Here is a 23,951-nt window from a genome sequence, read left to right as displayed (position 1 = left end):
ACATCAGAAAAATTATGCAGTGCTATGGTAGTCCACTTTCTTCTGCTATATATAATTTGAATGAAGGACAAAAAGAGAGTGAGTGAGAGAGAGAGAGAGTGAAAGTGAGCCAGACAGACCTGAAATAAATCAATTAGAAATACACCATCAAAGCCATTACATAAAGACTGACTGTAAGCAATCACTAAATCTGTATCACTGTAGGACTGGACAGTTAATCGAAAACAGTTAATAACAGCATTCAGTATAAGGCTGTGTGATATGACCAAAAATTCTCATCACATAATAGGCCTTTTTATATCCCGATATATAGCAATATATATCACGATATTGCGCATTTTATGTAAATTTCTTTTTTTTTTTTACATAAAATAACCACATAAAATACCTATTTTTATTATATGTTAAATTGCACTCACAAAATAATAGTATGTTCTCTTTTTTATCATTTTTAACTTTGTGCAAATTGTTAAACATAAAATAAGAAGTAAAAGCCTATACTTTTCACTTTCATAAAGTTATTCAATAAAATTCAATAAAATTATGCATCTGTCTTAGACTGAACATCAGTAAAACCATATATAAAAATTTGTTCTGCACATTTTCCAGAATTTCTCAGTTTGAACACAATCCTGCTACTCTAAAAGTTGACAAAGAAAAAAGAAGAAAAATGCTTTGTCTGTCATTTATTAAAATAATTCTTTATTAATCACAATTGAGGTAAAAGGTTCAATTAACCGTGATATTGTTTTGAGGTCATATCACCGAGTGCGAGATACCTTCTTATATGAGTACAAAAAGAATCGCCAGAGCTCCTGTAGAGCCTTTATATCACTAATCCTGATACTGTAACATCACTATCAATATTGTTTTAGGGCCCTATCACCCACCCCTATTCTTCACCCACAATCATCACTGTTAAAAACATATACATGTGGTTCAAGTGGTTCTATACTTGAAAAATCTTTTGTAGCACCTTCATTTTCAAGTATGTTGTCCAATTATCTTGGTATCCCTTGCTGTCTCTCTCCAGTGTTTGAAAACATCTCCACAGCTTTATCACATCTGAGGACATCACCTGCTCTGTGTGTTTCCCCGTGCTAAAAAATTCCTCTGACAAATTGGTGTACGTGTACATTTTTGTGTGTTAGCTCAGGCTCTGTGTTTTGATGCCCATCTCGGCCCTTATCTGTTTCCAGGCTGGACTGACCCTGGCTCTGTCTCTCCCTATTCATCTGTCACTTCAATGGCTACTGTAGATGCGTAAGTGCACATCAAAGGAATAGGCAGGCGCAGGTGGCCTCGAAATTGATACTGAAAGAAGCTGCTGCCAGTTTGTGTGTGTGTGTGTGTGCCCACGAAAGTACTTGCCCATGCATTATACGCCTTTCTGATTTCACATATCACAGTCTGGCCATCTCAGTCTGGCTGAGAGAAGATAACGATATTCGGATTCACTTCAGTCCAAAACAAAAGACCTCAGAAAGCCTCATCTTTTAAATGGATCACATTACAAAGACATTGCAGAACGAGACCGTCAGAAAAAAGAAGACGAGGCATTAGTGAGCACTAATGCTAATATGGTTTTGTTTTCATGAGAAGTCAGTCGAATTTTATTCAGTCTCCTTTGCTGTTGTGCTTCAGTAACCCGTGTCTGCTTTTCGTTGCAGTTCGAAGCGGAGTACCGGCGCTTTGCACTGAAGAAAAACGGAGCTGGAAGCTTCCAGGAGTTCTATCAGCTGCTGCAGACCATTCACCGCATCCCCGGAGTGGATGTTCTGCTCGGATACGCCGACATCCATGGAGACCTGTTGCCCATCAACAATGATGATAACTTCCACAAAGCACTGTCTTCCGCCAATCCACTGCTGAGGATCATCATCCAGAAGAGAGGTAAGCAGCTGGACTTTGGAACCAAATGGGAGGACTCGGGTTTGAGTTTTACAGGTCTGAAATTTGTTGTTGTGGCAGGTCTAAGGACTATGTTGAGATCACAGGGTTGAAGCAGCAAAAAGTGATTTAACAGAATTCTTCATATTCAGTCTTGTTTTTTAAATTCAGCATGATTACAGTTCTAGTACTAGTCTTCTTTCTTTATTAGGTTGTGGGTGGAAACAAAAATATAAAATTTAAAATGCTAAATAAAAAAAAGTCCATTCAAGATCTCTCAGTAGCATCTAGGAGGATGCAGTTAACCTAAAAAATGCATTGACCCGTATACGGGCTATAAGTGTAGGTGATACAATCCCTTATTCTCTGCAGTATAATAAGTTATTTACACTCTGAAATTTGAGTGCTTTGAAATCTCCTACAGGACACTTGGAAAAGCCTGTATTCTCTCTACTCCACTTAATAATTCCAGATTTATGCGTTATTGTTTGCATTTATAAAAATGAGGATTTTGTCAGCGATGATTTGGAGTAAGCACACTCTGAAGGAACAGTATGTTCTGAATCACAGCAAGCATGTAAAATTGCTATTGTAGTCCAGTGGAAAAACTTGTCTGTCTTGTAGTCCTTCTGGGCTCAGTGCTGTCTCCATCTATTAAACACATCAGTATAATCAATATCCTAGAATAATTCTGAAAAAGAAATACTGCTGTCAAGATGTGCTAGTGCTTAAAAGCATGGTACTTTAATATGACATCCTGACCATTTAATTAGTTAGTACGGAAAATATGATTACATATTGGCCCTTTTAAAGTCTAATACACACAGAAAGCTTTGTTTATGAAATCTGCGTATAGTTGTCGTCATTGTCCATTGTTGGGCAGGGTGCCAGCAGCTGCTAAGTCTAAGATAAAAACGTGCAAGTTCCGGTTCTTTCAGGGCAGAGGTCATGAGCACTGATGACAGATACAGATGACTTACAAACACAAATGTGAGTCGTCAGGAGAGAAGAATCTGAATTGAGCAATAAGACTTGTGATGTACATGTAGACTCAGTGTTGGTGTATGTTAAATTAGGCTGTGGATCTGCCTCTAAGCTTGTTGAAGCTCTGTGTTGGTGAATGAAGAGGTACATGCTGAGTTTGTAGGGGAATCAGATACAGATAAGCAACAGTTCTCAGAGAGAGAGAGGGGGAATGAGAGAGCAGGCGGATGAGTTATTTATTGAAGAGTGTATCGTTACTGCTCAGCGGTGTTGTAAATGAGGATGGTGATGCTGTTGTTTTGAGGTGGAGGGGAAGGGGGCAGTGTCAGCGAGAGTCGGTGCCAGTCAGACCCATCTCAGTTCCAGGACTACTTCTGGCACTGGGCCAGATCAGAGGAATGCTGATAGCAGTACAGAGGAGAACCAGAACACGCAGTCCTCTCTCTTTCTCTCTCTCTCTCTCTCTCTCTCTTTCGCTCTCTCTCACCCATTCTTTCTCTCTCTCCCTCTCATCGCCCTCCCATTTCTCTATTACTCTGCAGGTCACGGTCGGCGGTTCTGATCAAAACTGAATCAGCGGCCTAACAGCCCATAAAACGTGCCGCTAATGCCCTTAAGAATTTCCCCCACCCAGTCAACATGCTCCTCTGTTTCATGTTTTTCATGTTTCTGTTTGTTTATGCTGTTTTTTGGAGATCTAAGTCGACTGTGAACGAAGCTAGGCACCAACATCAGACAAATCTAGACTCTTATTATGATAAGAGTAGCTACCAAAGAGCCTAAACAGCACAAACTCATTAGCTTTTTACTGCAGTGAGCTCTAACAGATTGTCTTCTACTTACAACAATAAGTTATTTCACAGTTACACACTTTATTCAATGTTATGGCTAATGAATAGGCTCTATTTGTTTATTGTAATCTGTGGTTACACGTCTGTTTATCCTAATGGCTTAATGACTGTGGCAGTCCTGCCAGGTAATAATTACACTTCTCTCTTGTCGATGGTTCCTGTCCACTTTGGCATACTTTTTTTTTTTTTTTGCATAGTCCAGCAGGACAATTAAAGTGCACACAGGAGACTGATCAAACAGATAAAATGAAACACTATACTTTCTTTAAATAGGCTTTTAAATACAGGCCTTTCTCTTTTTTTGTTATTGTTTTATAGTGATGTATGGAAATAATCTTTATAATTTTTGCTCTAGTAAAGCAATATTAGAACAGACCGTGATACTGAACTCTCTACTGCAGCATTTACACACAACACATTCAAACTTTCATCATAATAACTAAAAAAAGATGCAGAAGCACAGAGAACTCTGCAGTTATTTAAAGTATTAAAATTATTTTGTTTAGAGAAATTACAGATGCCGCCAGAGAGTGGTAAATACTGTTTCCTGCACCTTCTAATTTTTTTTCAACTAAAAAATAAATAGGGGTGTTTTAAAACTTTTGACTATTAGTGTAATTTGGCGGAGACCTTGATTTTACCCATTCCCTAATGGGCAAGTAAAGCCTATTTATGTGAACAAGCCTATATGTTTTGACTTCTGTCAGTATTGTCAGAATTGTATCAATTATCATATCAAAGTTCATTGCTCTTTTTAAAAGGGCGTAGTTGCATTATTATGTTCTTATATTATCATTACCTTATATATCAATAATATAAAATGATCCTGAAGTACAATTATTTCTGGGATGATTCATCATCCAATAAAAAGTAGTGACAGGCCTACTTAAATATAAAGATTTATTTAAACATGTAGCGAACCAATCAATTATTCAGATATTTATTTGAAGTGGTTTGTTAAGGTTATCTTTGCCTGTACACTCTTTGTTTGCCTGGTTTGAAGCTGTCTTTGAGACGAGTACGTATGTGTAATTGAGTATTTATCAGATTATCTATAGTGAATTGTTGTCTGAGTTGCTGGCTTGTGGTGTATGTATCCGTGTGGGAATGTTTTAGATGACCCGTGTCAGGATGAACACTTTAGGGCATGCAGTTTTTAGCCCTACACTGGTCGTGTTTAGTGCTGGGTGCTGAAGGTTACAGTGCTGTTTGTGTCACTGAGGGACACAGAGCTGGACTGTCTGCCCCTACTCACTGTTCTGAGTGAATGGGTTTTGCTGCCTCAGCGCTGTGGCCTGGTGCTGACCGCTACAGGACACACACACACACACAGAGGGGGATGAGCTCAGCGCAACCAAGTGGATTTTAGTAAACAAATGGAATTTAGGACATGAAATAGTGTGATCAGTTGGGTGAAACCTGGGAAGGTGTGGTGGTGGTGTTTTGTTTTGATGGCGGTTGGAGATGATAGCTTGTTGGGGGGGGTGGTTTCAGTTTGGGTGGGCTGTAGCAGTGGGGACTGATTGATCTGAGCTGGAGACGCCAGCTCAGGGGAGCGAGGAATATTGCTAAGCTAATGAGTTGGCCCCTACACCACCCCCCACCAATTGGAAGGATTGGAGGATTAGGTGTGAGATGAGAGGCGTGTAAAATGGAAGGAGTGAGATTAGAGAAAGGGTGGGCAGCACATAACATGGAGTGTTTCCTGCTATTCTGTTTTTTTTAATGTGTTTGAGTTGCAGTGTGTGTGGGAGAGAAAGGGAAAGAGAGTGTGCGTATGTGTGTGTAGGCATAACCGTGTTTTACATAATCACATTTTGAGTCAGGAGTGGAGCTCATTATGCATGTGTTGTAATATCACAGTGGAGAGCAGGACGGGGGCCAGGCTTATTCATTAGCCTCCATGTTTATTCTAGTGCACGAGGCCCACCTGTTCATGCTGACTCAAAGGTTGGGGAAGGAAGAAGAATACGCACTGATTTTGAATAAATTTGGGATTGTGAGAAGAGTAATTATAGATGTAGGAGGAGGTTTTGGGTAGTCTACTGTCACGTCATCAATAGCGCACCAAGTTTCAGACAGTTTTCTATAAGTATCGGTGGTTAAACCTGGCAATAGCATTCCTTATAAGCCTCTTTTTCACTGTAGGGTCAACTGGTTACTAAGGTCGTGTCATACTGTTCTAAGATGGTGCAGGTGCTAGACCGGTTACAGTGTCTTTCCAGTTGCTGTGTTGCTAAATCAGGGTTGTATAGTAATACTGAGACAGTTGCTGTTATCAGATTTGTCTGGTCTTACAGTTCTACCCTAGCCTCTTGCCTCATCCCACTCACTATCCACTGGGGTTACCCAGGGCTCTGTACTGGGAGCCCTTCTCTTTTCCATCTACACCACCTCCATCTTACATAGCTCCTACCATTCCTTTGCTGATGACACTCAACTATATCTCTCATTCCTGCATGATGACCCTTCAATCTTGCAGTGAATCTCAGATATATCTCCATGGAGGACTTTCTCGTAAACTTTTCCTAGAGTGAACAACCGGTTCTTCCAGTAAAACAATCTGTCCAACACAACTTCACAAAGGTTAGGCTAGGAACCAGGGTATAATGATTGATGACCATCTATCTTTTACACACCATGTTGCCTCAGTTGCTGCTAAGGTGCAGCAAAATGGAGGAATGCATGCTTTCATGAAAGCTACAGGCCTCATCCAAACGCCAGGTACAGGTGTCGTCCAGCTTTGCTACCGCAGCGTTAGCTTTGTCAGCATTCCATGCTGAACCATGTACATGTGAAAAGCCATTGAAATGGTTGCCCTCTGTCTGTGTTTTGTGTGTGTTTGTGCGTGTATGTGTGTTTTGTTTGAAGAGGTGCTGAAATGTTCAAGATTTCTCACTGTACGAGTAAATACTTAATTTTCTATTTATAGCAGAATAAGGCGGCTTAGATTAACACTCTTCTTCCTGTTCCCAGCACAACTCCCTTGCTCTCTCTCATTCCTTCTCTCCTTCTTCTGCTCTCTCCCTCTCTCTGATTCTGGCCTTTTAGGCTGTATATATTTAATAAAACCCATGTTTGAGGCGGCTGTGAATCCATATTTCCACAGTGCTCTTATCACAGCAGCCGGCAGGCCCTGGTTGGAGGGATGTCGCTAGGCGATTACAGCTTCATCTGCTCTGTGAGAGAGGAAGGGCATTTTCTGCTGCAGTGGGTTTTTTTTCTGGATGCCCAGCCTTTTCATATTTCTATATGCGCTACAGAGGCTGATCTTCTACAGTGTTCGGGATTTGCATAGCATGTCGGCTTCTAGCATGCAGTGACTGGATCTGCTGGAGCAGCACAATTCTCCTAGTCCCTGTTTAGCACCCTGCTTTCTGTTTCTCACTCTTGTTCTGCTTATCTCTCTCTTTCTCTCTCTCTCTCTCTCTCTCTCTCTCTCTCTCTCTCTCTCTCTGTCTCTCTGTATTCCTCTCTCTCTTTCTTAAAGTGGATTATTGATGTGACTGTGTCCGTGTTGCCAAACCATAAAGCTGTAGAGAATGTAAAAATGTAAACTAATAATGTGGTTGAATGATGGTCAGTGTAAAAGAGGTGTGGTTTTATGGAGGGTCAGTGGGGTAGAGGTGTGGCTGTGTAGATGATGATTGAGTAAAGATGTGACTTGAAGGGGGTCAGTGAGGTAGAGGTGTGGTTTGACGGGAGTTGGTGTGGTAAAGGTGTAGTGTATAAGAGGCAGTGGGGGTAGAGCTGCCTTTTGATGGGGTAAAGGTGTGATTTTATATGGTGTCAGTGGGGTAGAGGTATGGTTTGACGGGTTGGTGTGGTAGAGGTGTAGTGTATGAGAGGCAGTGGGGTAGAGGTGTGGTTTGACGGGGATGGTGTGGTAGAGGTGTAGTGCGAAAGAGGCAGTGGGGTAAAGGTGTGGTTTGATGAGGTCAGTGGGGAAGGGGTGTAGTTTGATGGAGATCAGTGAGGTGGAGGTGTGGTTTCATGGGGTTAGTGGGGAAGGGGTGTGGTTTGAAGGGGTCAGTGGGGTAACGGTGTGGTTTGGTAGCAGTCTGTGGGGTAGAGGTGTAGACTTGTAGGTGATTGGTTAGTAGATATGTGGTTTAATGGGGGTCAGTAAGGTTAAGGTGTGGTTTGACGGGAGTTGGTGTGGTAGAGGTGTAGTATAAAAGAGACAGTGGGGTAGAGGTGTGGGTTGATGTGGTCAGTGATTAAGTGGTGTGGTTTAAAGGGGGTTGATATTTTTTTGTGAAATTCAGTCAGTTTTCAGTATTTGTCTCTGTTTCACTTTCTCTCTGTTTGTGTATCTCACACTTGTCATTTTTCCGGGCTGGTGGTGAAAGTGGAGCCATTTGGGTAATGAAAAATTCAAACAGTACCTGTCTCGCCTCTGACACTGCTCTCATCAGCGCTGATAAAGAACGGCAGCGCATTGCAGGGAGTTGTCATTTGTATCGCCTCTCAGAGAGTGTGTTTGTGTGTGACGCTGGCAGCTGCATGCAGAAGTAACAGGTCTGCTTTGATCTCTTAAGCAGATCTGGTCTGCTTGGAGGTTTTAGAGCTGGATACAGTGGCATTGTTGGTGTTGTCATGTATGAAAAGTATTGAAAATCACAAAGGAAACTTGGAACAGGAACCACAGACTGGCCAGACAAGTTCTTTGGAATGTGGCTTTAAAATGAACTCGTGCAACATTATAAAATGGCAGCATTTGAATCAAGCTTCAGATCAGTGCTCCTAGCAAAGATAAATATTAAAGTTTGGTTTAAACATTAGCATTGTGAATTAAAATGTTACACAGTAAACATGTGCTTCAGGACTGACAGAAATCTTAATTCCAGTCTAAAAAAAAAGGTTCTGTAACATCTTGTCTAACATCCTACCACACTGGCACAGAGTGAATTTACATGGATATTTTACAATAGGATTAGTACAGTAAACAGTATACATAATCCTCATCATCATAAATAAACACAGACCATGGCACAAGAAATAAGTGAGCATCGTTTATAGATGATAGTAAAACTCTTTTGAGCGACTCTGAAACTGAAGGATTTAATAATAATTGTCAACTGGCTGATGTTTGTTCATATCACGGATTGATGTGTTTGGGTTTTACATGATTTTTATGCTACATCTTTTTCTGCCATTTTAATGTCTGGTTGCAAAGAGGAAATCAGACTCATAGCAGACACACACACAGCTTGTCTAGTCCCTGTAGATAAGTGCTGCCAATACAATAAAACTCTCTGGAGAAGAAGATATGGATATGTGGGCATTATGGCAAATGCAAGGTATAAGCTTGAGGCATATAAACCCCTGTTCTTAAGCTCCTGTGAAGCAGTGACAATAACTGCTTCTCTAGAATGATGCTGCTGTTTCCAATACTTTTGAATGAGATTAGTTGGGGAGTTAGAGATGAGATGATGTGGTGATCATTCAAAATACTGATCTCACTAATGCTCCTGTTGCTGAATGCAATAAAATACTCCCAGCAGTTCTCTTAAAATCTAGTAGAAAGCTGTCTGTGGACATTGGGGACAGTTACTCCAACAAGCTCCAATACACTCCAGTACACTTTCAAATCCTCTTGATTGTTGAATAAACAATAAATGAACAGGTGTCCCGCTACTTTTGTCCGTATAGTGTATCTATAATCAGTTGATTTCTCTCTCTCTCTCTCTCTCTCTCTCTCTCTCTCTCTCTCTCTCTCTCTCTCTCTCTCTCTCTCTCTCTCTCTCAGCAGGGACATTAAGAGCAGTGTAACTGAAACAGAGAGGAGATTGATAGTGCTTTTAGTGTGAGCTCATCCCACATAGCGGCGGGAGACAAATGCAGTTGGTGGATAATGGTATTGGTATTCTCATGGCAGATGGGTACCAGTGGGGCAAGGAGGCAGTATTGACAGCTGTGCTATAGGCAAATAAAAAGGATCTCTACTGTAAAATACATGGAGTAGTTTTTTTAGATTGGGATTAATATTAGTTTTGGGCAAAATGATTGTGATAATTCATTATTGATTATCTATTGAAATCTCTTTTAGCTCTGGATTAAATATGAGTCTGTGCATCTAAAGCAGAAGAAGAAATCAATTTAATAAATGAGAGGTAAGGAAATGTGATTGGTTTAAGCAGGAAGTCGCTGAAAATACAACCCTTTCTAAGAGTTCTGCCCTCATATAAACACTGCTCCTTAAAATAGACAAATGCTTTACAGCAGCAGTACAGGGAAAATAGATACAAACAGCTTCCAGGAATGTGTTTTTGTCTGTCTTTCCTACTTTCTGCCTCTGTTCCTGTGTTTCTTTCTACCTTTTTGCCACTTTCTCTCAATTGTGTGTGTGTGTGTGTCTTTGTGTCTTGCTGTCTTTACATAATGGGGCTGTCATCTCTATTTTTGCGTTTTTTCACTTTTTTGACATGATGTAATTTTGGCAGTTGTCATATACCTTGTTTCTTTCATTATTAATGGACAAATAAAATGTTCCAAAAATAACTTCATAATTTTAAAATAAATTATTTTTTACATCGACTTTCATTGAAAGTTGAGATTTTTTTTTGACAGTTTGTAGATATAGTTTTTGATGTAGGTTAAATGAATAGACCACCCTTCATTTGTTTTATTTTGAGTCAAAATATACAAAAGTGTACAAGTCACATTTTCAGGAGATGTTTTTAGAAAAATCAGATTTTATATAGGGATGCACCGATGTAGGATTTCCGGGCCAATATCTTATATTACACAGGTACATATCTTTTGATGCTAATGCCAATATATAAATACAATTATGATTTTGAAGGAGACTAGACTCCTTGTTAAAACTTTAACTTTAAAACTAATAAAAATGAAAGAAAATAGTGTAAATCATTTTATTTTAAAGTAGTGCCAGTATCCGTCAATTGTAGTAGCACGGACAGCATTGCTTAATCCTTTTTCTTCATACACATTAAATACGTCAGGAATTATCTGTTTGAAACATTGGGCATATCGGCCAGTTCTGATGATTCTAAACAAAAATCATTATCAGCTGATACCGATATAGTTCTGATATCAGTGTCAGATCCAAACACAAAAGATACATAACATAACAGGATGTCCTTTTGCACAATCTATATAAAAAAAATCAATTGGCCTTTTCCAGGTATGACTGTACCAAATGCTGGTAAATCTGAGTTCTGGTGCAACTCATAGGTAAGCGTTTTCATTGACAATATGCTTTAACCACATCTTTTTTAAAGGAAAATATGTTTTGACCATAATAACATAATTTAACATAACCTTCGAGCAAAATAATATAAAATATGTAAAAAATGATTGGTATCCTTGTCCAGTAAGGGGTCTACAGCATTTAAGTATGATTAATTTTGAGTAAGTCTTGATTTAAAGGAATGATAAAGGTTTACAATTTTTAGTTAATTGGCCATGCCTGTTCTGTGTGTACTGTATATGTACAGTATGTGTCAGACAGATAATTTTGTACAGGTTGTGTGTGAGTGCATGTGTGACCCTCACCCGTCTCCCCCATGCCTTCTACTGGGTGGTGTTTCATTAGTGCTCAGTGTGTGTGTGTGTGTGTGTATAAGTAATCTCTAGAGAGGAACCTCAGTGCTGGACCAGAAATAAACTGCACCCCCACTCATCCCAGCAGCAGTCCACCACAGCACGTTTAGCATTTAGCGTCTGTGTTATTAGCTGATTATTGGGGGAGAGGAGTGGAACGCCCATCAGCTGTACTACTGTTTAACAGCAGAAACGGAGAGAGAGAAGAGAGCGAGGAGAAAAGAGGTTTGGTCTGAGGGTTCAGCATCTGCTTGCTTTGAACCCCAGGGAGGAACTATGTGTGTGTGTGTGTGTGTGTGTGTGTGTGTGTGTGTAGGTGTGTGTGTGTACACAGCATGCTGTCTCGTCCATGTTTAATATAGCTATCTAGAGTCTGCAGGCTGCAGGGATGGGGTGGGTGTTGGGTGTGTGGGTCCCTCACTGCCTGCTGGTTCTGTTTAAGCTCCCTGGATTACACCACAACACGTTCACCACTGTAACAGTCGCACACTCCCTTTAAACACACACTCTTACTCTTCACCAGCAGGGAGTGAGACCTAGGGGTTATAAAGAAGAGATAGGGCCAATAAAACATACACAGAAGACTGAAACACATGAGGGGAAAAAGACCAACCGAACAACAGGGAGAGAGGAAGAGAGGTGAGAGAGAGAGAGAGAGAAAGAGGGAGGGATGGAGAAAGGGTGGTACATCACAACATCTGCTGTGCAGGTGCATGTTCCTGGCTAGATGAGTCTTAGCCTCTCTTTCTCTCTCTCGCTCTCTTTCTCTCTCTCTCTTTCTTTTTTCCTCTTTCTTTCTTCCATGTTGGATGATCAGACACAACACCTGCCATGAGAGAGCACACTACGCCCTGTTTTCCACACGTATCTTTTCCCAGCAGCCGCAGTACGCCTCTCAGCTAATCTGACACTTCAGCTTCTGAATATATTTTACTGCTGTCATGAGAAAACTTAGAAATACAAACAACTTTATTTTAAAAAGTGCGTGTGTGCTAATGTATCTTTTTCTTGAAAACCTTCTGTTGTTTTATTTCTCATTTAGGGTTACCAAACTGGCATTGCCTGATGCCTCTTTAATGACTGCAATCCTAGCCGCCTGTTTCACACCATGCTGGACATACAGGAAAGCACAATCAGAATTGGCCCATAATGTTTTTTTTTTTTTTGATAATGGCAGCTTTTTTAAATAGGTTGTAGATGTTTCAAAAGTGCTAAATTGAATGTGCTACAAGTTTAATTTGTTTTGGAATAGTTTTATTGTCCTCTTTTTACCCCGTTCTCAGTTGCCAGTACCCCTCAGGAATGGCATGGTGATGGTGTGTGAGTGTGTGGTGTGGGTCAGAAGCAGTAGTGCTGCTGGGGTTTATAAACACTGTATATGGCTTTTTAAGATGGTGACTGTGTTCCGGACATAGCCTACAAGATAGGCCCCCCTCACCCATAATTTTCCCTTTTGTTTCTTTAATGAAATAAAAGGATGTCCTGTGACTTTGGTCTAGCATCCTGTATTATGCTTGGTTGGTATGGAGTATGTTTATTATATATTATTATAGTGATTTACAGCGTTATAGTGAAAGGACAGGATTATTAGTGTAAAACAATGTGTGTGTACAGTTGTACCTCTAGCCTGAACACTGAAGCAGAGATGCGTTCATTAACTTAATTAATGCTTTAACTCTTAACAAATTATACGTGACTCCTCCAGCGTGACCTCTGTGTAGAATACCTTGTCTGCGCAGATGCTCACAGATTGAGCCGCTGTATCAGTAGGACCGTGAGTCAGTGTGGCCTTTGACTCTTCTCCCACCACATGTGTTCAGCTCTCGCTCGCTGCCTATAGGTCAATAAGTTGCCAAGACAATAAAGCAGCGAATCGGGCGTGAGCCGGCCTGGGCCGTCTGCTCCACAGGTGCAATATCTGAGCCCTGATCGCCATGACAACCATGCAAATGAAAACCACTGTTTGGGGAACAGAATAAGAGAGAGAGAGAGAGAGAGAGAGAGAGAGAGAGAGAAGGATAGAGAGTGAGAGAGATTAAGACATAGAGAGGTACAGAGAGAGAAAGAAAAAGAAGTAGAGGGGTTAAGTGAGAGAAAGAGGGCGAGAGGTGGAGAGTAAAAAAAAACAGGAATGAAAGAGTGAGAGAGAGAAGGACAGAGGGAGAGAAAGAGAGGTAGAAAGAGAGTGAGAGAGAGGGGCTAAGAGAAATCGAGAAGGGGAGATGTGTTTAGCAGAGGAGGGGTGAAGAGCAAGAAAAACAGGGATGAGAGATGGAAAAGAATGAGACAAAGAGGTAGACAGAGGGATAGAGAGAGTGAAAAAGTTAAAGAGAGTGAGAGAGAGAGGTGCAGAGAGAAAGCGATGAAGGGAGGTAGATGGAGAGATATGTAGAGAGAAAGAAAGAGATGAGAGAGATAGAAAAACAGGAATGAGAGAGAACTAGAGGAGATAGATAGATAGATAGATAGATAGATAGATAGATAGATAGATAGATAGATAGATAGATAGATAGGTAGATAGATAGATAGATAGATAGATAGATAGATAGAAGCAGAGAGAGAGAGAGATAGATATGGAAAAAGAGGAGGGAAGAGGAGAGATGGAGACTGGGCCGCTGCTGTTACCATTTTTAACCCTGTGCTGGCTAAACTGGTTCAGGCTAAATTTAGCTGGGGTTTTCTCTGGGACTGTGAGCGCCGCTCCCTGGTGTGACGTGAGTGTTTTGTCAGTGGTGGTTTATTTCGGGGCCGATTCTGAACCAGGGCCAGCAGGAAGCGGGTGGGATCTGGCCCAGCTCCCCGTAGCGCAGTGTCCACTTCCCCTCCATCCCTCCCCTCCTTACTGTACCTAAATCTGTGTGAAGCGTGGGGGTCGTGCCGGAGCGAGGACAGTGCGCTGAATGCAGACTCACTGTCGCACAATGAGAGGGTGTGGAGTGTGCTGTATGCGGAAAATGGGAAGAATGCTCGCTTGGCCGTGGCAGCTGCGCGAGTGTGGATTAGAAAGAGAATGCGTCTCTGTTCACCTGTAGAGATCAGTTCCTGGATCAGTCATGTTTTCTTTACGCGTACAGTCACGCATATGAATGGCCTTGGTTGATGTCTGATCTCAGGTCATTGCTTTAAGCTATGAAACCCAGAACACTGTGAGTCAGAAGCGTAATACTGCTGTAGTGGAGCTGCAGGATAAAAAGTGACCACAGTAGAGAAGGAGAAGCTCAGTTGTACCTACTGAACATCAGTGGAGGAAGTAATGCTGGCACTCAGGAAGTTTGTTATGTTTGTGCATATCTATAGATCAGCTGGACCATGTAAAAATGAGAGAAGTGGTGAAGCCTGTATTCACATGAGAAGGAAGTATTGAAGATGCCAGCTGGAGATAAAATAACTATTAACTACTGTTACCTAGTGCTGGACAATATATTGGCAGATACAAGTATACCATTTATTAATGTTACAGTAGTTCAAAATATTAGATTTACCAGATTTGTGGTATTTCATAATCGTGAATTAATTAACGGCAGAATATGACATCTGTCTGTCTATGCTATAGACTATTTTTAATACAGGAAAAATAAACATAGTTTCACTTTCTGCAGGTATGACTACCAGTGACTGTTGCATCAAATGTGTAAAAGGTCTAGAGTAGCATTCAGCTGCTGTGATCGTAAAATACATATAGATTTTTGTTTTCTTAAAATTCATTTTACAAAATGGAACTTTGAATGACACATTAGGACTTAAATTCATAATTAATTAACAATTGTGATCAGAAAAGCATTACTGTATCTCCAAAAGTACTCAAGTGCAACAGATTACATCTTTATTTACTAATATTAGCACCTTCCACAGTTAAACGTCTTCTGGGCAAAAACAGGAGCCATGTCCACGGAAGCAGAGATAGAAGCCATGACCAAAATAATTACTGATTTAATTAAATATTTGGGGGAAAAAAACAACAGATTAGTTGACCACTTAAAAAATAATTAGTTTCCTATAATAATTAGCAATCCTAATGTGCATATGAACATACACCTTTCATAAACAAATGTAAAAAAAAAGAACAATTTGGTGTACCATTTGAATTAGGCGGGTCTGAAACAAGCGTTTTAATAAGTCAATTTTAACACAATGATTAACAGTCAAATTCAAATTATGAAAAAAAAGTCATTTTGATTTTGATAGAAAGTTGTATCTTGATCAGACACTTTTCAATCTATCGACCAGCTTCTATTCATATTCTGGTTGGATATATCTTTATTATATGTATATGAAACAAGATACTAATGGCTAAATGTTGATCATTAAATTGTGGGTTTCTGCACGTGCCTGAGTGTTTTGGTTATAATCCTAGAGTTGGGATTAGACCTGGCTCTGATCAGCCTCTGGGGTAATCCCAGACAAGCCCCACTTATCATGTCCCTGTGGACCAGTGAGTACACACAACCACTGCACACACACACACACAGTTACCCCGCATTGTGCTCTCACACTGTTAGCAGAGGCATGTGTGTGTGTGTGTGTGTGTGTTTGTGTGTGTGTGTGTGTGTGTGTGTGTGTGAGTGTGCGTGCAGTATGATGAGTTCAGGGGTAGTGATTCTCTTATTGATCCTTATGGACCTTCATATACTGTAGTTGTGAACTGGACTGAAGGAAAAACATACACGTCTTTAAGAACCGGATTTTGAGAAGCACTGCTCTAGGGGTTAATTAAACACAGCTAGCAGTGTTAATGCTATGTGGTGTTGCACATAGCACAAAGTTTGAACAGATCTTAAACTTTTCCTATAAACACAAGACCTTGTGGAGCACTGTGGGGGTTGCTGATACCATAGTGAGCATATGGTCCAGGGCCGACATCCAGATGGTAGTAGCACAGGGTGAGGTCATATGCTGAGGTCCAGGCACATGCAGAGGTGTGTGTGTGTGTGTGTGTGTGTGTGTGTGTGTGTGTGTGTGTGTGTGTGTGTGTGTGAGATTGACATGCCTCTATGTCTGGCAAACTGCCGACTGCCACACCCAGACAAGGGTGTTAATCTACAGCAGAGCACGTAAAGTGAAGTGAGGGAGGAAGACACAGATTACAGTAATTGCTGTGTTTTATAACAGAAAAGCAGGTGACATTTAGAGAGGAAATGACAGGTATTGTTATGTAGAACAGGAGAAGTTCAGTGTAATCTCACAAGGATGCTAACAATGGCTAAGGATGTACACATAAAACTGTGTACGGACTAGTGGTGTCAGTCGATTAAAAAAAAAAGAATTTGAGTTATTCACAATTACAGGAGGAAGTAGCAGCTAATTGGTGATGCAGTTAATCTGCGTTAAAACACTGGTGTTAAAGTTTCCCCATTAATCACAGGCGTTAACGTTTTAAAACTGACAGCAGTAACTCATCCCAGTGACAACAAAAAAGGTGAAAAAAGCAACGGTTCATGAAAAAAGGTACTTGTTATTTAAAATATTTTGATGGATATTATAGTCTTTTCTAGGGATGCACTGATTAATCACCAATCAATATTCAATATTGTGCTTAGTTTGGTTTGTCTGCTGTGATGTTAACAATGTTCAGTATGTAGTAAATATGTTTGAATAGTAGTGTTTTTATATTAATAGAAACCTGCAGACAATGTGTTTAATAATTGGCTCAAAAAAATTATACATTTTCCATTTTTGCTCCTGGACTCTCTTTAGTTTTGGCTTTTGCCTAAAAGACTAATTTTTTGTGCATACCTTTAAACTTTCTGCTCACATCTATTTTTGGACAAGCTGAGAGATACAGAACAATAGATACAGAGATGGGTAGATAGAGAGAGAGGAAGACAGAGAGGTAGTAGATACAGAAAGGTCAATAGAGAGAGGAAGACAGAGAGAGAGAGAGGTAGATACAGAACTATAGCTGAATATGGTTTAATATTACTAGATTTTGCACAGCATTACACCATTCTCAGTGTTTTCCTTCTCACTTAACCGAAGTTGTGCAGTGCTTAATTTTACACTCAGTGTTTACAATACTTTCAAAGCTGTTATTATTTTTTTTAGACTTTTGACTTAAATACTGTGAGGAGAACTGAGTTAAAGGTTCTTGTGAGCTGTTATGTGGTCTACTAGATCACCACAATAATGGGATCCACTGACAGAAACAGTGTTAACAAAAAAAGTCAGTCTAAAGTAGCACTGTCAGCAGCATCCTACCAGTGGCATCAAGTGTCCATCTTTCCTTTAGCCAGCAGAAGCAGCAGCAGCAGGTCAGTGGAAGCAATCCAATCTGTCTCTACTACTTACCCTGTAATTATTAATGGGACATGCACGCTTACTGCTGCTCTGTGCTGGAGGACGCAGCAGGACGGACACAGAATGCATGTGAAGACTTGCGTTCAGCAAAGCGGAGCAGGACAACCTGCTGTTGTTTTCTGATAAAGGAGAGGCTCCCAATTATGTTTATAGTGAGGTTTATGTTTATAGTGATGTTGTGCATAAAAAGAAAAAGAAGAGAAGAGCTTTCTATGTTTGGATATGGGCTGATCGACGCAAATGTTAATTGCTTGATCACGGACTGTAAAATGGTCGATATTAAACACTAAGGTCCAGAACAAATGAACAAAATAGGTTAATTCCATTTTTTTTACGATAAACTGTGAATGCAGTGAATTTTCCATACTATCTATTAACAAGACATTGTCTCTGTTGTGTGGCTGTATTATTTAAAGAAACAAAGATCGACCCTAATTGGTAAAAAAACAAGTTCCAGGATACAGAGTACATTTTACATCAGAGGAGAATAAAGTAAAATAAGTTAGAGAATGTACAATTAGCCTGAACAATATACCCAATAATAAGTTACACTATAGACATTTGGTGTTGCAATGTGATGTAACATTTATTGCAATAAGAGTGAAAAATAAACTCACAAACAAAGGAAAACTGCAAAAGTATGTGGGGGCTTGCAATAAATCATTCATACTCAATGCCATCTTAATGAATAATTAGTCATTTTTGTATTTTTTTTATTATTATTGATCATATTAATACAGTGCACACAGTATACTCTATCTCTGCTTAGCCCATCCCTTTTTAAACAGCTAGAAATCATTTTTTCAAAGTTAATATCTTGATTGCACTGGAAATACTGTGCTAACCGTGACCTTACGCAGCAGAGCTGTATAAAGGACATTTTTCATCATTGACATCACTCAGCTATTAGTGTGTGATTGCTATGACTAGGATGGAAAGAGGCAGATCATTTAATCATAGTTGGAGGTACACAGCACACATTCCATACAGTGGAATTGGCACTTCAAAGAGACACAGATCGGGCAATGTTCAGCATCAGACAATTACCGTCACACACAGAGAAGCTCACAGTAAATTATGTCTCAAATTATTTTCTCTTCCATTGTGGCTAATTTAATCATATTTAGTCAAGATCCTCCTGATTTTCCCAGCGTAGAGGCTGGTGCTGGGCTGTGGCTGGAAATTGGCAGCCCAGCCCTTCCTCCCAGTTAATCCGTCGGCCCCCTCGACCATACGATATATGACTCTGTAATAACTTTCCGATGTGATGTATAGGCTCTGAGTCAATAGGCCTTATGCTTCTGCCATAATAGAATAGTATGAGGTGTTAACCCTCTGTCAATAAGCTACATTACACTAGCATAATACACTGCTCAGAGGTGGAACCCTTGAGTCAATAAGCTACCATATCTACCATAATATACCTGACCCAGTCACTGCTTAATGAAATCTGAATCTGAGATTGGTCATGGAACTTTTCGGTTGTTTTGCAGGTTGAGTATTTCACATTTGTTTGGGGAAAAATTCTCTAACTTTAGGCTCAAGGGACGTCAGAGACGTCACACTTTTATTTTGGCTCACTCTTTTAGAAGAATAGGTACATTTTGTGACAGAGGCTCACACTCGCTCACAGAATTTGGCATCTGTGCATATTTCTGTCTTGCTGGTTGTCACTCGGGAGTTTTATCTTGAAACTGAGAGAACACCAGAGAGAGAGAGAGAGAGAGAGATATAGAGATATAGAGAGAGAGAGAGAGAGAGAGAGAGAGAGAGAGAGCGCTGAAGAGAGCTGAAGAGAGAGAATCACAAAGTCATATAAAGATAGAAACAAGCCGTAATGTTTTGACCTGCCTGTCATTCCTGTCACGATGCACATTTTGCTGGAACATCCCTTCTGCTTGGTGTTATTCCCAGAATGACGAGTTCCACCAAAAGTGGAGGAAGTCCTCACAGGCCCTCTTTGACTTTAATCCTGAGAACAATGTTTAAAAACATAGACAGTGCCCTTGGCTCTCAGACAACTGGCCTTTATTGCTGATATTGTCATATTGTTATTTTTTCCACTTTTGATATCTGCTCAATTCCGTGATTCTTCCAGAGTGTTCTCATGATGTTAGACTCCTGTGGCTGCCCTAGTTTTGTGTTCTTGTTCCTAGTTAAACTCTTTAAACTTTGGTCCTTAACACGTGCATCTTTCTGGCTGAATCCTGTTTCTTTACTCACTATATAGTGAACTACATAAGTGTCTCCACATGGATAGCACTAAATTTATAATCCCCACATATGAGTAAAGGTAAATATTATTTTTGTTTTTAAATATATAATGCTCTCTTTAGATTCAGAGTCCCTTATGTTATGGCTTACATAATAAACAACAAGTACACTACATCCCTCTTTATGAGGGACAATCTCCTCATACAGGGCTAGCTTGCTTGTGCATGCGGTTTCATCCCTGTGTGGAGGTAATTATTTACAAAAACGTTGGAAAGGAAATGAAGAGTGTTAGGTGTTAGGGGTATGCCAATCCGATCCAAGTACCCAAGTAATGCTGTTTTTAAGTCACTTTGATATTTGTGTTTCTGTGAAAAATGCAATGCTGTGCAGAAAATCTTAAATATATATGTTGTGTAGCTAATTAACTTCTGTAATGCATTTAGATTGTAAACTATTTTTTTATGTAGGTGATTTGTACCTTTTAGAGTTTTCAGGGATTCCACAAGTATCCTTTTGTTCCTGTTATCCTTTTGGTTGCGCTCAGTGTTTCCCACTTGTAAGAGAAGCTGTGTGTGTGTGTGTGTTTTATGGTAATTTCAGGCTTCTGCCACTCCAGACTTTGGTAATTTGATAAGAGCTTGGGTAATGTTGTTATGCCTCTCAGACTCGGAAGGTGTGTGTGTGTGTGTGTTTGTATAGGTACGTGTGTGTGTTTGGGGGAGGGTTTTTGAGCTTGTCCCGTAACCTCTTCTGACTTACTGTCTCCTCGTCTCCTCCCCGATTACATTAGTGAGAGGTTGCCAGGGAAACGCGGTGAATATGAGTGGGATCAGTGATTAGTCATATACTGCGATTACGTGTCATCCAGCTGAAGTGATTGATGGGTCTGAGAGAGAGAGAGGAGTAGAGGAGATACAGAGAGGATCTGTCTGTCTGACGATGGATGGATACTTACTCTGTGTGTGTGTGTGTGTGTGTGTGTGTGTGTGTAAAGGGTTTGGCCTCTTCATCAGCTGTAAGTGCTCTGTGCATTAGTCTCTAATCCATCAGCTATACATCCTTCACTACACCAATCAACCTGATGCTAACAACAGACAGTGTGATCACACACAGGGACACGCTACTGTCATCATCAGCATCCTCCATATTTACATAGAACCTGCTCACATACAGTATCAGCAAGGGACCAGGTTCATAAGGTTAGTTTTTGTGTTTATCATGGTGGCAGCATAAGAGGCAGCATATTTGCGTATTCATTAACAGGGATTACGTTCCTGTTTTACTATTTGCATGATATCAGAGGCTACAGCCTCTCCCTCATTTACATGCTCTGTTAGCCATTTATAAACCACACCGTCACAAACATTCCACATGAAATAGCAAGATGGTGAAGATTCCAAGCTGACACAAACTTTTTTCCACAAAAATAAAGCTGCTACAAATGGTTCTGCGAGTCACATTTGTATAAATATAAATACATATATATTTTTTTGTGAAAAAAAGTTGTCAGCTTGGAATCTTCCCCATATATTTATATTGACCATTGAGTTTTATTGCCTGTTAATTTACATTAGTATGCTGTGGTAGGTGAAGTATAAAAGTGTATCTCCCAAATTATTTTTAGCTAAACTTTCATGGCCCTAAAAAGGTGTAAATGTTATTTATTATCATTGTATTAGTGTAATTAAATGGTCTTACACTGACAATAATATTTATCACAATTATTTCTGGGGCAACATATCCAGTAAAAAGCTGTTGCGACAGGCCAACATGTGTAGAGATGTGTGAGGATAAAGCATAATTTAGAGGTCTTGAGAACCTTCACTTCATGATATAAAGGTTCTTTACCAAAGGTAAATCCTTATCTGTGTTACAAACATGGTTCAGTTTGGAACCAAAAGAAGTTATTTTGTGGCAGTGAATCTAAATCTATTGCCAACTTGCAGCGCACCAACCACGTAACATTTCACAGCCCACATAAAAGTTTAATCGACCATTTAAAATCTAAACAAAGACCCTGTTTTCAGCCATTTATTTATGAGCAGTAAACTCATAAAATTAAATGTAAATAGTGTGCGATAATATTGGTGTACATAATATGTGTATGCTTGTTAAACTATCTATATATACTAAAAGTACTTAGTATGAAAATGAAAGTAGCACAACATTTCTGGCTGTGGATCATCTGGTTTGTTTTGCTGTAAGTGTGCTGCAGGTGGAATTGGGAGGTGGTGCTTTGACCTATCTAACTAATAAATATCAGTGTGCAGGTGTTTGGGTTTGTTTAAAAGGCTTTCTATTGTGGACAGATTGGGCCTGTTTTCTGTCTCTGTTTACAGCTGGATCTTTTAATAAATCATTTAGGGGGCTGATGTTGATAGAGATTTTGTGGGTTAGCTGGCCGGCAATCAGTTGGCTGGTTTACTTTAGATGTGTTAACAGTGGTTTGCATGTGGGGGCTGGTCTGGGATCTGGTCCTGGGGTATGATTCTTTCCTCGGTTTAGATCCTGGACGAGCACCCATATTTTTACGAAAAAAAAACATAATGACAAACAGTTGAAGGAGATGACAGTTAGGCTCAAGCTCCGCCTCCCAATTCTACCTACAACACAATCAGGGCAATACTAACTTACGGGTCTGAAGTTAGAATGAAATTGATGAACAGAATACCCTATATTTTAAAGGTGGTGATTTAAAAAAACGTAGAATTTATCAAATTATATTATTATTTAAATTTTCTTTTTTTTCAAAATGTAAAAAATTAATTACATTCATCTGTAATTATTTTGAACAGTTGTAAACAGAGTGTTCTTCCTCTCATCTGAAAACAAACCACAGTTCTGTGGTCAATCGTCAAGCATTCTACTGTATTTCTCTCTCTCTCTGAGTCCATGCAGAATGGGCGGACCCCCAGACTCTCCTCTCCCTCAGGCCAGCCCCGTCTCTGACCCGCCTGTCTGGATGGCAGGCTCCCGCCTCCCTCTCACTTTTGCTGGTTGTGCAGCCGGCCAGGCCACCTCCTTCCAGCCTCTGAGCAGCTTTAATAACACAAACTGCTCAGCTCTCTGCGGGGGTCCGGCCTTTCAGTCTAATGGAGGGAGACAGGCAGGCAGGCCCAGACTCCTGCTATGTGCAGAGCATACGAGATAAATGACATGAAGACTAACATGTCAGACTGACACAGAGATTTACACTACTGGTCAGAAGTTCAAATGTTTACAGTCAGTTTGCTTAAAGATCCATATTGGATCTTTAAGCAAGATCCTGTTGGGACACCTGTTCATTTACTGTTTCTTCTGAAATGAAAGGTATTAAATGAAGTTTATTGCTCTTTTGTTGGAGTAACTGTCTCTAGTGTCCTGGAATGGCTTTCTACTAGTTTTTGGAGCATTGTTGTGTGGATTTGATTGCATTCAGGATGTTGGATGATCAATGCGTCATGCCATCCCCAACTCTCCATCCCGTCCCAAAAGTATTGGATAGGGCAACATTATTCCAGAGCCCAATGCTGGGGGGCTTTACACCCCATTTAGCATGGTCCCAATTGGTTCATGTATGTCTGCCTCAGAGAGCCCTTTCATATTGGCTGAATTGAATTTTTGTCTACAAGACATGCCGTGTGTACTTTTGTACATCTGTGTCAACAACGGGTTCCACCTAAAGAAGCTGAATGAATTCATTAAAAGGGGTTTTCACAAGCATTTGGATCTACACTGCATGTATAAGAAAACTGTAGAAAAAGTTTAAAAGATAATGCATTGAAATTCAAATAACAATTAATCTTTTTTATATAGATTTTATTGTTTATGATATTTAGATATTTTTATATATTTTTTATTAATTCCCATTTCATATGCCTTGATATAATGTATAATCAAAAGTTTACTTCTCTTTAAAAGTGAGTAATTGCATTATTGTTGTGCTATTGGAATATCACCTATATCAGTGTAATAAAATGTGGTCTTAAATTTACAATAATATTATTTATTGTTATTATTTATGGGACAGTATACTGTCCAGAAAAAATGTTACAGGCCTACACATAATAAAAACACACATACATAATTTTTTAAAGTTTGAATTGAAGGTAAATTAGGATTACTACACAAATTACACTTTTTGTGCGTGTCTGGTTGAAAGTTTTGTAT

At 39.9% G+C, this 23,951-nt stretch overlaps 1 protein-coding gene across 1 annotated transcript in view; it reads left to right on the top strand.

Moving 5' to 3' along the window:
- Positions 1–23,951, top strand: part of pard6a (par-6 family cell polarity regulator alpha) — a 40,003-nt gene that overhangs the window by 5,427 nt on the left and 10,625 nt on the right. The window contains exon 2 of the mRNA XM_022679712.2: positions 1,671–1,893. Coding sequence (XP_022535433.1) covers positions 1,671–1,893 — 223 coding nt within the window. The remainder of the gene's footprint in view (positions 1–1,670; positions 1,894–23,951) is intronic.

Source organism: Astyanax mexicanus, chromosome 9, assembly GCF_023375975.1.
Source record: "Astyanax mexicanus isolate ESR-SI-001 chromosome 9, AstMex3_surface, whole genome shotgun sequence".
Taxonomy (NCBI): domain Eukaryota; kingdom Metazoa; phylum Chordata; class Actinopteri; order Characiformes; family Acestrorhamphidae; genus Astyanax; species Astyanax mexicanus.
The sequence above is the reverse complement of the archived record's forward strand: the minus strand, read 5'-3'. Positions and strand labels throughout refer to the sequence as shown.